General features: G+C 49.6%; 1 protein-coding gene across 1 annotated transcript in view; it reads right to left on the bottom strand.

Moving 5' to 3' along the window:
• Positions 1-9,475, bottom strand: part of LOC134980453 (deubiquitinase DESI2-like) — a 105,432-nt gene extending 95,957 nt beyond the window's left edge. The window contains exon 1 of the mRNA XM_063947291.1: positions 8,479-9,475. Coding sequence (XP_063803361.1) covers positions 8,479-8,517 — 39 coding nt within the window. The 5' untranslated portion in view covers positions 8,518-9,475. The remainder of the gene's footprint in view (positions 1-8,478) is intronic.
• Positions 9,476-12,903: the final 3,428 nt, after the last annotated feature.

The raw sequence follows: 12,903 nt of genomic DNA, 5'->3' as shown, positions 1-12,903 counted from the left end.
GCAGATAATCCGCACTTGGGATGGGCGCCCAGCATCCACTACGGACTCCGAGAAATAGAATTATCGGTAAGTAAATTCTTATTTTCTCTATCGTCCTAGTGGATGCTGGGGTTCCTGAAAGGACCATGGGGATTATACCAAAGCTCCCAAACGGGCGGGAGAGTGCGGATGACTCTGCAGCACCGAATGAGAGAACTCCAGGTCCTCCTTAGCCAGGGTATCAAATTTGTAGAATTTAGCAAACGTGTTTGCCCCTGACCAAGTAGCTGCTCGGCAAGGTTGTAAAGCCGAGACCCCTCGGGCAGCCGCCCAAGATGAGCCCACCTTCCTTGTGGAATGGGCATTTACATATTTTGGCTGTGGCAGGCCTGCCACAGAATGTGCAAGCTGAATTGTATTACACATCCAACTAGCAATAGTCTGCTTAGAAGCAAGAGCACCCAGTTTGTTGGGTGCATACAGGATAACAGCAAGTCAGTTTTCCTGACTCCAGCCGTCCTGGAACATATTTTCAGGGCCCTGACAACATCTAGCAACTTGGAGTCCTCCAAGTCCCTAGTAGGTGCAAGGCACCACAATAAGCTGGTTCAGGTGAAACACTGACACCACCTTAGGGAGAGAACTGGGGACGAGTCCGCAGCTCTGCCCTGTCCGAATGGACAAACAGATATGGGCTTTTTTGAGAAAAAACCACCAATTTGACACTCGCCTGGTCCAGGCCAGGGCCAAGAGCATGGTCACTTTTCATGTGAGATGCTTCAAATCCACAGATTTGACTGGTTTTAAACCAATGTGATTTGAGGAATCCCAGAACTACGTTGAGATCCCACAGTGCCACTGGAGGCACAAAAGGGGGTTGTATATGCAATACTCCCTTGACAAACTTCTGGACTTCAGGAACGGAAGCCAATTCTTTCTGGAAGAAAATCGACAGGGCCGAAATTTGAACCTTAATGGACCCCAATTTGAGGCCCATAGACACTCCTGTTTGCAGGAAATGCAGGAAACGACCGAGTTGAAATTTCTTTGTGGGGCCTTCCTGGCCTCACACCACGCAACATATTTTCGCCACATGTGGTGATAATGTTGTGCGGTCACCTCCTTTCTGGCTTTGACCAGGGTAGGAATGACCTCTTCCGGAATGCCTTTTTCCCTTAGGATCCGGCTTTCCACCGCCATGCCGACAAACGCAGCTGCGGTAAGTCTTGGAACAGACATGGTACTTGCTGAAGCAAGTCCCTTCTTAGCGGCAGAGGCCATAAGACCTCTGTAAGCATCTCTTGAAGTTCCGGGTACCAAGTCCTTCTTGGCCAATCCGGAGCCATGAGTATAGTTCTTACTCCTCTACGTCTTATAATTCTCAGCACCTTAGGTATGAGAAGCAGAGGAGGGAACACATACACCGACTGGTACACCCACGGTGTTACCAGAACGTCCACAGCTATTGCCTGAGGGTCTCTTGACCTGGCGCAATACCTGTCCCGTTTTTTGTTCAGACGGGACGCCATCATGTCCACCTTTGGTATTTCCCAACGGTTTACAATCATGTGGAAAAAACTTCCCGATGAAGTTTCCACTCTCCCGGGTGGAGGTCGTGCCTGCTGAGGAAGTCTGCTTCCCAGTTTCCATTCCCGGGATGAAACGCTGCTGACAGTGCTATCACATGATTTTCCGCCCAGCGAAAAGTCCTTGCAGTTTTTGCCATTGCCCTCCTGCTTCTTGTGTCGCCCTGTCTGTTTACGTGGGCGACTGCCGTGATGTTTTTCCCACTGGATCAATACCGGCTGACCTTGAAGCAGAGGTCTTGCTAAGCTTAGAGCATTATAAATTTACCCTTAGCTCCAGTATATTTATGTGGAGAAAAGTCTCCAGACTTGATCACACTCCCTGGAAATTTTTTCCTTGTGTGACTGCTCCCCAGCCTCTCGGGCTGGGCTCCGTGGTCACCAGCATCCAATCCTGAATGCCGAATCTGCGGCCCTCTAGAAGATGAGCACTCTATAACCACCACAGGAGAGACACCCTTGTCCTTGGATATAGGGTTATCCGCTGATGCATCTGAAGATGCGATCCGGACCATTTGTCCAGCAGATCCCACTGAAAAGTTCTTGCGTGAAATCTGCCGAATGGAATTGCTTCGTAGGAAGCCACCATTTTTACCAGGACCCTTGTGCAATGATGCACTGCTTTTAGGAGGTTCCTGACTAGCTCGGATAACTCCCTGGCTTTCTCTTCCGGGAGAAACACCTTTTTTCTGGACTGTGTCCAGAATCATCCCTAGGCACAGCAGACGTGTCGTCGGGATCAGCTGCGATTTTGGAATATTTAGAATCCACCCGTGCTGTTGTAGCAGTATCCGAGATAGTGCTACTCCGACCTCCAACTGTTCCCTGGACTATGCCCTTATCAGGAGATCGTCCAAGTAAGGGATAATTAAGACGCCTTTTCTTCGAAGAAGAATCATCATTTCGGCCATTACCTTGGTAAAGACCCGGGGTGCCGTGGACAATCCAAACGGCAGCGTCTGAAACTGATAGTGACAGTTCTGCACCACGAACCTGAGGTACCCTTAGTGAGAAGGGCAAATTTGGGACATAGAGGTAAGCATCCCTGATGTCCCGGGACACTATATAGTCCCCTTCTTCCTGGTTCGTTATCACTGCTCTGAGTGACTCCATCTTGATTTGAACCTTTGTAAGTGTTCAAAAAAAATTTTAGAATAAGTCTCACCTAGCCTTCTGGCTTCAGTACCACAATATAGTGTGGAATAATACCCCTTTTCTTGTAGTAGGAGGGGTAATTTAATTATCACCTGCTGGGAATACAGCTTGTGAATTTTTTCCCATACTGCCTCCTTGTCGGAGGGAGACCTTGGTAAAACAGACTTCAGGAGCCTGCGAAGGGGAAACGTCTCGACATTCCAATCTGTACCCCTGGGATACTACTTGTAGGATCCAGGGGTCCTGTACGGTCTCAGCGCCATGCTGAGAACTTGTCAGAAGCGGTGGAACGCTTCTGTTCCTGGGAATGGGCTGCCTGCTGCAGTCTTCTTCCCTTTCCTCTATCCCTGGGCAGATATGATCTTATAGGGACGAAAGGACTGAGGCTGAAAAGACGGTGTCTTTTTCTGCAGAGATGTGACTTAGGGTAAAAACGGCGGATTTTCCAGCAGTTGCCGTGGCCACCAGGTCCGATGGACCGACCCCAAATAACTCCTCTTCCTTTATACGGCAATACACCTTTGTGCCGTTTGGAATCTGCATCACCTGACCACTGTCGTGTCCATAGCATCTTCTGGCAGATATGGACATCGCATTTACTCTTGATGCCAGAGTGCAAATATCCCTCTGTGCATCTCGCATATATAGAAATGCATCCTTTAAATGCTCTATAGTCAATAAAATACTGTCCCTGTCAAGGGTATCAATATTTTTAGTCAGGGAATCCGACCAAGCCACCCCAGCTCTGCACATCCAGGCTGAGGCGATCGCTGGTCGCAGTATAACACCAGTATGTGTGTATATACTTTTTATGATATTTTCCAGCCTCCTGTCAGCTGGTCCTTGAGGACGGCCCTATCTATAGACGGTACCGCCACTTGTTTTGATAAGCGTGTGAGGGCCTTATCCACCCTAAGGGGTGTTTCCCAACGCGCCCTAACTTCTGGCGGGAAAGGGTATACCGCCCATAATTTTCTATCGGGGGGAACCCACGCATCATCACACACTTTATTTAATTTATCTGATTCAGGAAAAACTACGGTAGTTTTTTCACATCCCACATAATACCCTCTTTTGTGGTACTTGTAGTATCAGAAATATGTAACACCTCCTTCATTGCCTTTAACGTGTGGCCCTAATAAGGAATACGTTTGTTTATTCACCGTCGACACTGGATTCAGTGTCCCTGTCTGTGTCTGTGTCGACCGACTAAAGTAAACGGGCGTTTTAAAACCCCTGACGGTGTTTTTGAGACGTCTGGACCGGTACTAATTGTTTGTCGGCCGTCTCATGTCGTCAACCGACCTTGCAGCGTGTTGACATTATCACGTAATTCCCTAAATAAGCCATCCATTCCGGTGTCGACTCCCTAGAGAGTGACATCACCATTACAGGCAATTGCTCCGCCTCCTCACCAACATCGTCCTCATACATGTCGACACACACGTACCGACACACAGCACACACACAGGGAATGCTCTGATAGAGGACAGGACCCACTAGCCCTTTGGAGAGACAGAGGGAGAGTTTACCAGCACACACCAAAAACGCTATAATTATATAGGGACAACCTTATATAAGTGTTTTCCCTTATAGCATCTTTTTTATATATTTCTAACGCCAAATTAGTGCCCCCCCTCTCTGTTTTAACCCTGTTTCTGTAGTGCAGTGCAGGGGAGAGCCTGGGAGCCTTCCCTCCAGCCTTTCTGTGAGGGAAAATGGCGCTGTGTGCTGAGGAGATAGGCCCCGCCCCTTTTTCGGCGGCCTCGTCTCCCGCTCTTAACGGATTCTGGCAGGGGTTAAATATCTCCATATAGCCTCCGGAGGCTATATGTGAGGTATTTTTAGCCAAAACAGGTATTCATTTGCCTCCCAGGGCGCCCCCCTCCCAGCGCCCTGCACCCTCAGTGACTGCCGTGTGAAGTGTGCTGAGAGGAAAATGGCGCACAGCTGCAGTGCTGTGCGCTACCTTTAGAAGACTGAGGAGTCTTCTGCCGCCGATTCTGGACCTCTTCTTACTTCAGCATCTGCAAGGGGGCCGGCAGCAAGGCTCCGGTGACCATCCAGGCTGTACCTGTGATCGTCCCTCTGGAGCTGATGTCCAGTAGCCAAGAAGCCAATCCATCCTGCACGCAGGTGAGTTCACTTCTTCTCCCCTAAGTCCCTCGTTGCAGTGATCCTGTTGCCAGCAGGACTCACTGTAAAATAAAAAACCTAAGCTAAACTTTTCTAAGCAGCTCTTTAGGAGAGCCACCTAGATTGCACCCTTCTCGGCCGGGCACAAAAATCTAACTGGCTTGGAGGAGGGTCATAGGGGGAGGAGCCAGTGCACACCACCTGATCGGAAAGCTTTACTTTTGTGCCCTGTCTCCTGCGGAGCCGCTATTCCCCATGGTCCTTTCAGGAACCCCAGCATCCACTAGGACGATAGAGAAAATACATTGCCCGTTGTGAAAGTACGTTGACCCCCTTGGTGCAGTGGTGCGCTGTCTATGCTGCTACACCCAGGTAGTCTGACTGTTACGGTGTGTGTGTTTAATGGTACACCATCAGCGTTGCTCATGGTTTACCAACAATTTAACAAGTAGGGGCCCACACAACTTCATTGCCCCTGGGCCCCCACCAGCCTTAATCCAGCCCTGGCTGGGATTCAGATAGTGAATGTTGCCTCGCCGGTCTGATTGTGTGACCACCACCAGCTTCTGCCCCTAGAATTGTGGTGCCCTGGGCATCTGCCCAGTTGCCTATAAATTAATATGGCCCTGGTGACTGGGAGGTCAGCAGACAACAAGGTGAGTGCTAACTCTGTACTGCAAGGAGACACCACTGCAAGCTAGCAGAGCTCCTACTGGGGGCTGAAACCGGCCCTGGCATTTGCGTGCATGCGCGCGCCTTAGGTGCGTGAAAGGGGGTGCGCGGACACTACCGACAGGGGCGGGCCGAGAGTCAGGGGGAGCGTGGACTCACGGCATGCCCTAGTTTCCATGGAGACGGGCAGGGGCGCGTGACACGGCACACGGAGGCTTGCCACGAGTCGGAGGGGGTGGGGGGGGGTGGACTCATGGAATTCATGGAGTAGGGAGGGGGGGGGCAGCCTTCCTGGCTCTCTGTGTGACAGGGCCAGCCCATCGGCTCTTCTGGCATTTGCCGGAAGTGTCGGTTGGGCAGTCCGGCAGTGGACGCACTGTATATATGTGTGAATATATAACCCAAATTTCTGTATTAACTTAAACGTTTCACTTTTTCCTTCTAAAATGCTATTCAACTCTCTGTCAACTCACTAATTGCTATAGGAAGCGCTAGAAACACTTTTCCAGCAAATAGATACAGACCATAGCAGACTCATGACCTGATTCATAGAGGTGTGATAATGCTGCCGCAGATGCCATCTTTGACTAAGAGGATGTGCAATAATATGATAATGTAACCTCCGCTGGGATTTGTATAGAGACGTCCCCCCGGAGCCGGTACATATTCGCATCATCAACTCAGATCCGGAAAACACATACTGCTCGAGTAACTCAATGGTCACTCGGCTCGACCGCCGCCATCGGGACGCCAGAGTCGTATTTCCTGCCTGCATGATTGCAGTCAGCGGCTGATGCACACCCTGAAAATGGTCCTGGCATGCCCATGTTTTTGTCACCATTCCCCGTTACCTCCCACAAAACGGCCGCTCCCTGTCAATCACTTGCTAAAGAATCCTCACTGTGAGTGTAATCGCCCTGTCAATCACTTGCTAAAGAATCCTCACTGTGAGTGTAATCGCGGATCAATCCCTGCATGTGCGCACTGCGTACAACGATGAATCAGGTCCTCAGTGGGGTATCTTTAATGGATGTAGGATGTGCAGTGCCCATGGGGCCTGGCATTGGTACTGCATAAATCACCAGGAAATGATGTGGCCACCTCTTTCCCGGAGATCTGCACATAGGCAGTAGAAAAAAAAATCATGGGAACATGGCGAAGTCGACTAATTACTGTGCCACGAGAAAGTTGGGGACCTGTACGGACACTGCACACGGGGCCCCACCTCTGTTAAACTTCATCAGAGGGGCCTCCTGCTGATTTGGACACACATATTCCTAAAAGCTATATGCAAAAAAAGGGAATGCAATCAATTTGCCGGCTGTCGGGATCCCAGCGGTCAGGATACAGACGCCGGAATCCCAGTGGCACAGGGGCTATTCCCACACGTGGGTGTCCACGACACCCATAGAGTGAGAATAGAACCTGTGGCGAGCGCAGCAAGCCCACAAGGGGACTCTTTGCGCTCTGGCGGGGGCTGGATGCCACTGTCGGGAGCTTGACAGCTGGCATCCCGCCCGCCGGTTAATAGCCTATAACCCAAAAAAAGTGTATTTACACCCATATGCTGTGTTGGTGCAGTTGTAAGACGCATCCGGTTCTGCAGCAGTCACATGCTACGCCAGGAGTACGTATACCTAGGGTTGTCACCTCATCCCTTTAATTCTGGACACATATTAATTACACAGGTTCTGTGGCTGGCTGACTTCAAGACTCCATTTCACCTGATTTTAATCAGCCACAGAACCTGTGTAATTAATATGTGTCCGGAATTCAAGGGATGAGATGGCAACCCTACGTATACCCTCATACCCTGACACACTACACGGTCATAAACACAATGAAAGTTTAACACAGGAAGCATTAGCTGTTAGGGTGGATTTAAATAAAGACCCTCAGGTAAAATCTTCCTTGTAATGTGGTATAAAATGAACTGGAGGGCATTCTAATGTTACATACAGATGAGTCCTAGGTCATCTTATATAGGATCGCATGGCTGTGGGTGCTCCAGGAAATGGGGTGCAGCCGGGTGCAAAAATCACAATCACGGCCAATTAGCACCGGCGACCCGTTCGCCGGCAGGATGAGGTAGGACGTATATGTAGTATGAATGGGGCACTGTAATGTGGCACAATATGAAGTGGAGGCACTATAGTGTGGCATAGTATGAACAGGGGCACGATGTCATAATGTAACTTTAGGGGCCCTTTAAATCCACATAGCACAACTTTACCTTTTATAACAACAGATTACAAATCATTTAATCTCATGAAAGGTACAATTTAAGAGAGGAAGGAGAAAAAAGAAGAGGACGGATAAAAAAGAAGAAGAGGAAGGAGAAAAAAAGAAGAAGAGGATGGACTTTTCCTTTAATTGCACAGCTGTCACACCTTTCCCCCATAAGTGCATGCACCCTTTCCTGCTACCGGCCTGTAATAAGTGCTTCTCGCCTGTTTATATACATGTCATGCTGGACTCCCTCAAGTTAATGACCAACACATAACCCTCTTGTAATATTAAGGTCATCTCTGTTTAAAACAAACAAGCACCCAATATAGCAAGCTACAGCACAGACAGGATGGCTGTGGAAAGATCGGAAATTAATTGCTGCAATAAATACTGTGTTCTAGGTTTGTCGCCGACTGATGAATTCTGACCATGGTGCCCCACTTTCAAAGACCACTAACAATTATTTGAATTGATTGAATCATGGATCAAGATAAAAGCTCTGCTGTACTTTGCAGGGAAAGCTCCCATGACCGTCAGCTGGAACACCGTACTAATAACTAAAATGAATGGATGATTATCAGAGTATGAAACTGTCAGTAAATCCATGGCTTCTCAGACAAACAGGCAAGATCTGGCTCTCCCAGAATCATCTCTAGCATTGCTCGTGCATGCAGCCTCACCACACAGGTCTAGAGATCAGCAGTATACATTCATAACTTACCATATCATAAACATTTAGTATTACTGGTTCATTGGCCATTGTGAGTCTGGTCTGCTCCTTATACTTATCCCAGGCGTCTAAATTGCTTCTGGTTAATACTGCAATGGGTTACTGAAGACAGGGATGCTTTCATTCTAGATCCTCCAAACAAACCACTTTCAGGCTCTTTCTGGCCAAAGTTTTGCACAGAACAGGATTGTTTCTCATGCTGCAGTCCATGGGTGTAAGCGACTGTGCCTGCCAAGTCAGGTGTGAACCCCAGGTTCTATGTTCTGCAATCCATGACCCAGAGGAACATAACTAGTCCAGTAAAACAGGGTACTATAGTATCTGCTGCAATGCCAGAGCCATCTGTACGCCAATGACCTTTCCAGTGCTTAAGGTGAACTCAGCATTCAGAAACATGCTGCTTCTTTCTGCATTTCCTCCATCAGCACCAGTTGTGGCACACACACACAGAGAGCTGGTTATCTCCTCAGCCTGCCTGACATCAGTGGACAGATTGCAGAGAGACTGTTCAATGTATAAGCCAAGGATTGCATGAAATCAGACAGGCTTCCCTGGGATTTGTATCCTGTGTTCATCCCCGCTCCTGGGAATACTGACAGATCACAGAGCCTGCGTTGCTGATGCTGCTTCCAGCATGATCAGGAGGAGAGGGAAAGGCTCATGGATTGGGATGTGCAGGGAGGAGAGGGGAAGGTGCCGTGAAATCCAAGGGCTGCAAGCTCAGGAAAAGCCAAAGTGACCCTGCCGCTGATACCGTACAGACTGGGCTGTGTAGTACCCATGAAAAAAAAAAAAAAAAAAATAGGGACAGCATGACCTCATCTAAATAAAAGGTGGAGCCCTGGATGGCTGCCGAATAGATCTGAATGGGAGTTACATCATACAGCATCCCCAGGCCTCTAGAGATGGAGGTGGAATCGTGAATACTGCATGTGAGACAGAACCGAGAGTTTCCCTTTTTATTCCACATCCAGTACATGGAATTCCCTAATGAACTGCGACGGCTGAGCTTGATACCAGCTCCTTTGGTAACAAAAGTCCTGTTATCCCCCCACCTCTTGCATGCAAGAAAAGAACACAGCAACGTGACATCTAACAGCTGATTCTGTTGTAGCTCATTTACAGACAGGAACCAACCAACCCCTCACTACAAAACAGGTATAGAACTAAGGGGTCTATTTACTAAGCCTTGAAGATAAAGTAGCAGCCAATCACAGGCTGTGTATGAAAAATTAGATTTAGTAGCAGATTGGTTGGTACTTTATCTACCTGCACTTTATCTCTCTTCAAGTCTTAGTAAATAGACATCTAAATCCCCCCAAACTAGGGAAAGACTTCAAGCTATAGGAGTTTGCACTGTGAATTACTTGCGTGATGCACAGTGGTGTGTGTTGCTCAGCCTTGTTTGCGAATCACAGCATTACACCATGAGGGGGCGGGGACTAGAGGGGGTTTTTAGGTATTCGCGCCTCTACACCTTCTGTGTGTGACACTGCCTGTGGCCCACTAATCCTCCTGTGAAGATTAATATTCATTAGGGTCATAGTAGATCCGCCCCTGGTTGCCCACACTCCTGGAATTTCCTGGAGATATCTGAATTTGGAATAACTGTGGGGGTCATTCTGAGTTGATCGCTCGCTAGCAGTTTTTAGCAGCCATGCAAACGCAGGGCCGGCTCCAGGCATACTAGCACCCTGAGCGAGAAAATGTAAAAGCGCCCCCCAACCCCTATGCGCGCGCCGAAGGCGCGCGCGCTTTGGGAAAAGTGGGCGTGGCCTCCTGGGAAAGTGGGTGTGGCCTCGTAACTTCATATTATTAAACTATAAATAAATATATTTTTTCACACCCCCTCTATGCACACAATTAGCAGCCTTATGCAGAACAGCCACAGTAGTGTTCCTTACACACAATGTCTCCAGTGTAGTGCCAGCTACACATGACATGCCCCGCAGCAGTGCCAGCAACACATGACATGCCCCGCAGCAGTGCCAGCTACACATGACATGCCCCGCAGCAGTGCCAGCTACACACAATAGACCCCCAGCAGTGCCAACTACACATGATAGTGTTCACGTTTTAGGGCAGGGTGCTGATCACAAGGAGGGCACATTTTTAAGTAAGGAGGGCAAAATGATGTACATACTGTAATGCTTGGTGCTCCTCCACCCACATGCTGATGCAGGGACAGTGCGCGCCGAAGGCGCGCAGCAAAAATTTAGGGGCGTTGCTTCGTGGGGAAGGTGCATGACCACAGAATAGTGGCAATTCGCATTACACCACATAGTAGTGCAGCTAATACACTTTGCACCAGGTAGAACCTCCTATACACTTTGCGCCAGGCAGAGCACGTTAGACACTTTGCGCCAGGCAGAGCACGATAGACACTTTGCGCCAGGCAGCGCACGATAGACACTTTGCGCCAGGCAGCGCACGATAGACACATTGCCTAGCCACAGACGCCTAGTAGATACACTACATGATATGCCCCCCAGCAGTGCCAGCTACATGTGACATGCCCCCCAGCAGTGCCAGCTACACGTGACATACCCCCAGCAGTGCCAGCTACACGTGACATGCCCCCCAGCAGTGCCAGATACATAAATGGCCACACAGTGCAGATATGCCCCCAGTGCCAGATACATAAATGCCCCCACAATGCCAGATACATAAATGACCACACAATGCCAGATACATAAGTGCCCCCACAGTGCCAGATGCATCAATGACCCCACAGTGCCAGATACATAAGTGCCAGATCCATAAATGCCCCCAGTGCCACAAAACATAAATGCCCCCACAGTGCCAGATAAATAAATGCCCGCCGTGCCACAAAACATAAAAGCCCCCACAGTGCAGATATGCCCCCACAGTGCCAGATACATAAATGCCCCCCAGTGCCAGAAACATAAATGCCCCCACAGTGCCAGAATCAATAAATGCCCCCACAGTGCAGATATGCCCCCACAGTGCCAGAAACATAATGCCCCCACTGTGCCAGAAACATAATGCCCCCACAGTGCAGATATGCCCCCACAGTACCAGAAAAATAATGCCCCCACAGTGCAGATATGCCCCCACAGTGCCAGAAAAATAATGCCCCCACAGTGCAGATATGCCCCCACAGTGCCAGAAAAATAGTGCCCCCACAGTGCCAGAAAAATAATGCCCCCACAGTGCAGATATGCCCCCACAGTGCCAGAAAAATAATGCCCCCACAGTGCAGATATGCCCCCACAGTGCCAGAAAAATAATGCCCCCACAGTGCAGATATGCCCCCACAGTGCCAGAAAAATAATGCCCCCACAGTGCCGGAAAAATAATGCCCCCACAGTGCCAGAAAAATAATGCCCCCACAGTGCAGATATGCCCCCACAGTGGCGCTGTAAGAGTGGCGCCCCGCGCGGCCGCTCTAGTCGAACATGCCTGGAGCCGGCCCTGTGCAAACGCATTGTCGCCGCCCACCGGGGAGTGTATTTTCGCTTTGCAGAAGTGCGAACGCCTGTGCAGCAGAGCACCTGCAAAATCTTTTTGTGCAAAACAAGACCAGCCCTGCAGTTACTCTTCGTGTGCGTTGATTCTAATGATGGAGGGACCGCTTTTGACATCACACACCCGCGTAGCGAACGCCCAGCCACGCCTGCGTTTTTCCTGCCACGCCTGCGTTTTTCCAAACACTCCCTGAAAACGGTCAGTTGCCACCCAGAAACGCCCCCTTCCTGTCAACCTCCTTGCGATCGTCTGTGCGTTTGGAATCGTCGCTAGAACCAGTGCAAAACCACAAAGGACCCGTACGACGCGCGTGCGCATTGCGGTGCATTCGCATGCGCAGATTAGCCATTTTTTTTACTGATCGCCATGCAGCGAACAACAGCAGCTAGCGATCAACTCGGAATGACCCCCTGTGTCGGCTCCTGGGAGAGAAGGTAACACTCCTGTATATTTAACATTAAATCATCGGGTGAGGGGTTGACAAATTTTATAGCACCACTTAGCCGAGGCTAGGGATGGATATCGGAAGCCTACTATCAAATGATGGGTGGGCTTCCACCATCAAAAACGTATGATGCAATGGTAACTAATCTGAATCCCGGGATTGCGCATGCTCAGTTTTGCCGAGCAGCGCTGAGCACTATAGCACAGCGCTGCCCGGCTATGCGGCCTGGGTGGCAGTGGGGTGTTTAAAGCCATGGACACACACTGACCGCGCCAGCGGCATTTCAAATGTGGCACCGGCTGCCAGTCAATCTGAGCATGCGGACTGGCAGCCAATCAGGGAAGTGGATGCAGCAGCGACTCCTGATTGGCTGCCGGACTGCCCGTTCTGACTGGATGGCGGCCAGCGTTATATTTGAAATGCCGCCGGTGTGGTCAGTGTGTGTCCATGGCTGCCTGCCTAATAATAAGTACTGCAACCTA

This window comes from Pseudophryne corroboree, chromosome 12 (genome assembly GCF_028390025.1).
Source record: "Pseudophryne corroboree isolate aPseCor3 chromosome 12, aPseCor3.hap2, whole genome shotgun sequence".
Taxonomy (NCBI): Eukaryota; Metazoa; Chordata; class Amphibia; order Anura; family Myobatrachidae; genus Pseudophryne; species Pseudophryne corroboree.
This window is presented reverse-complemented; position numbering and strand designations above follow the sequence as displayed.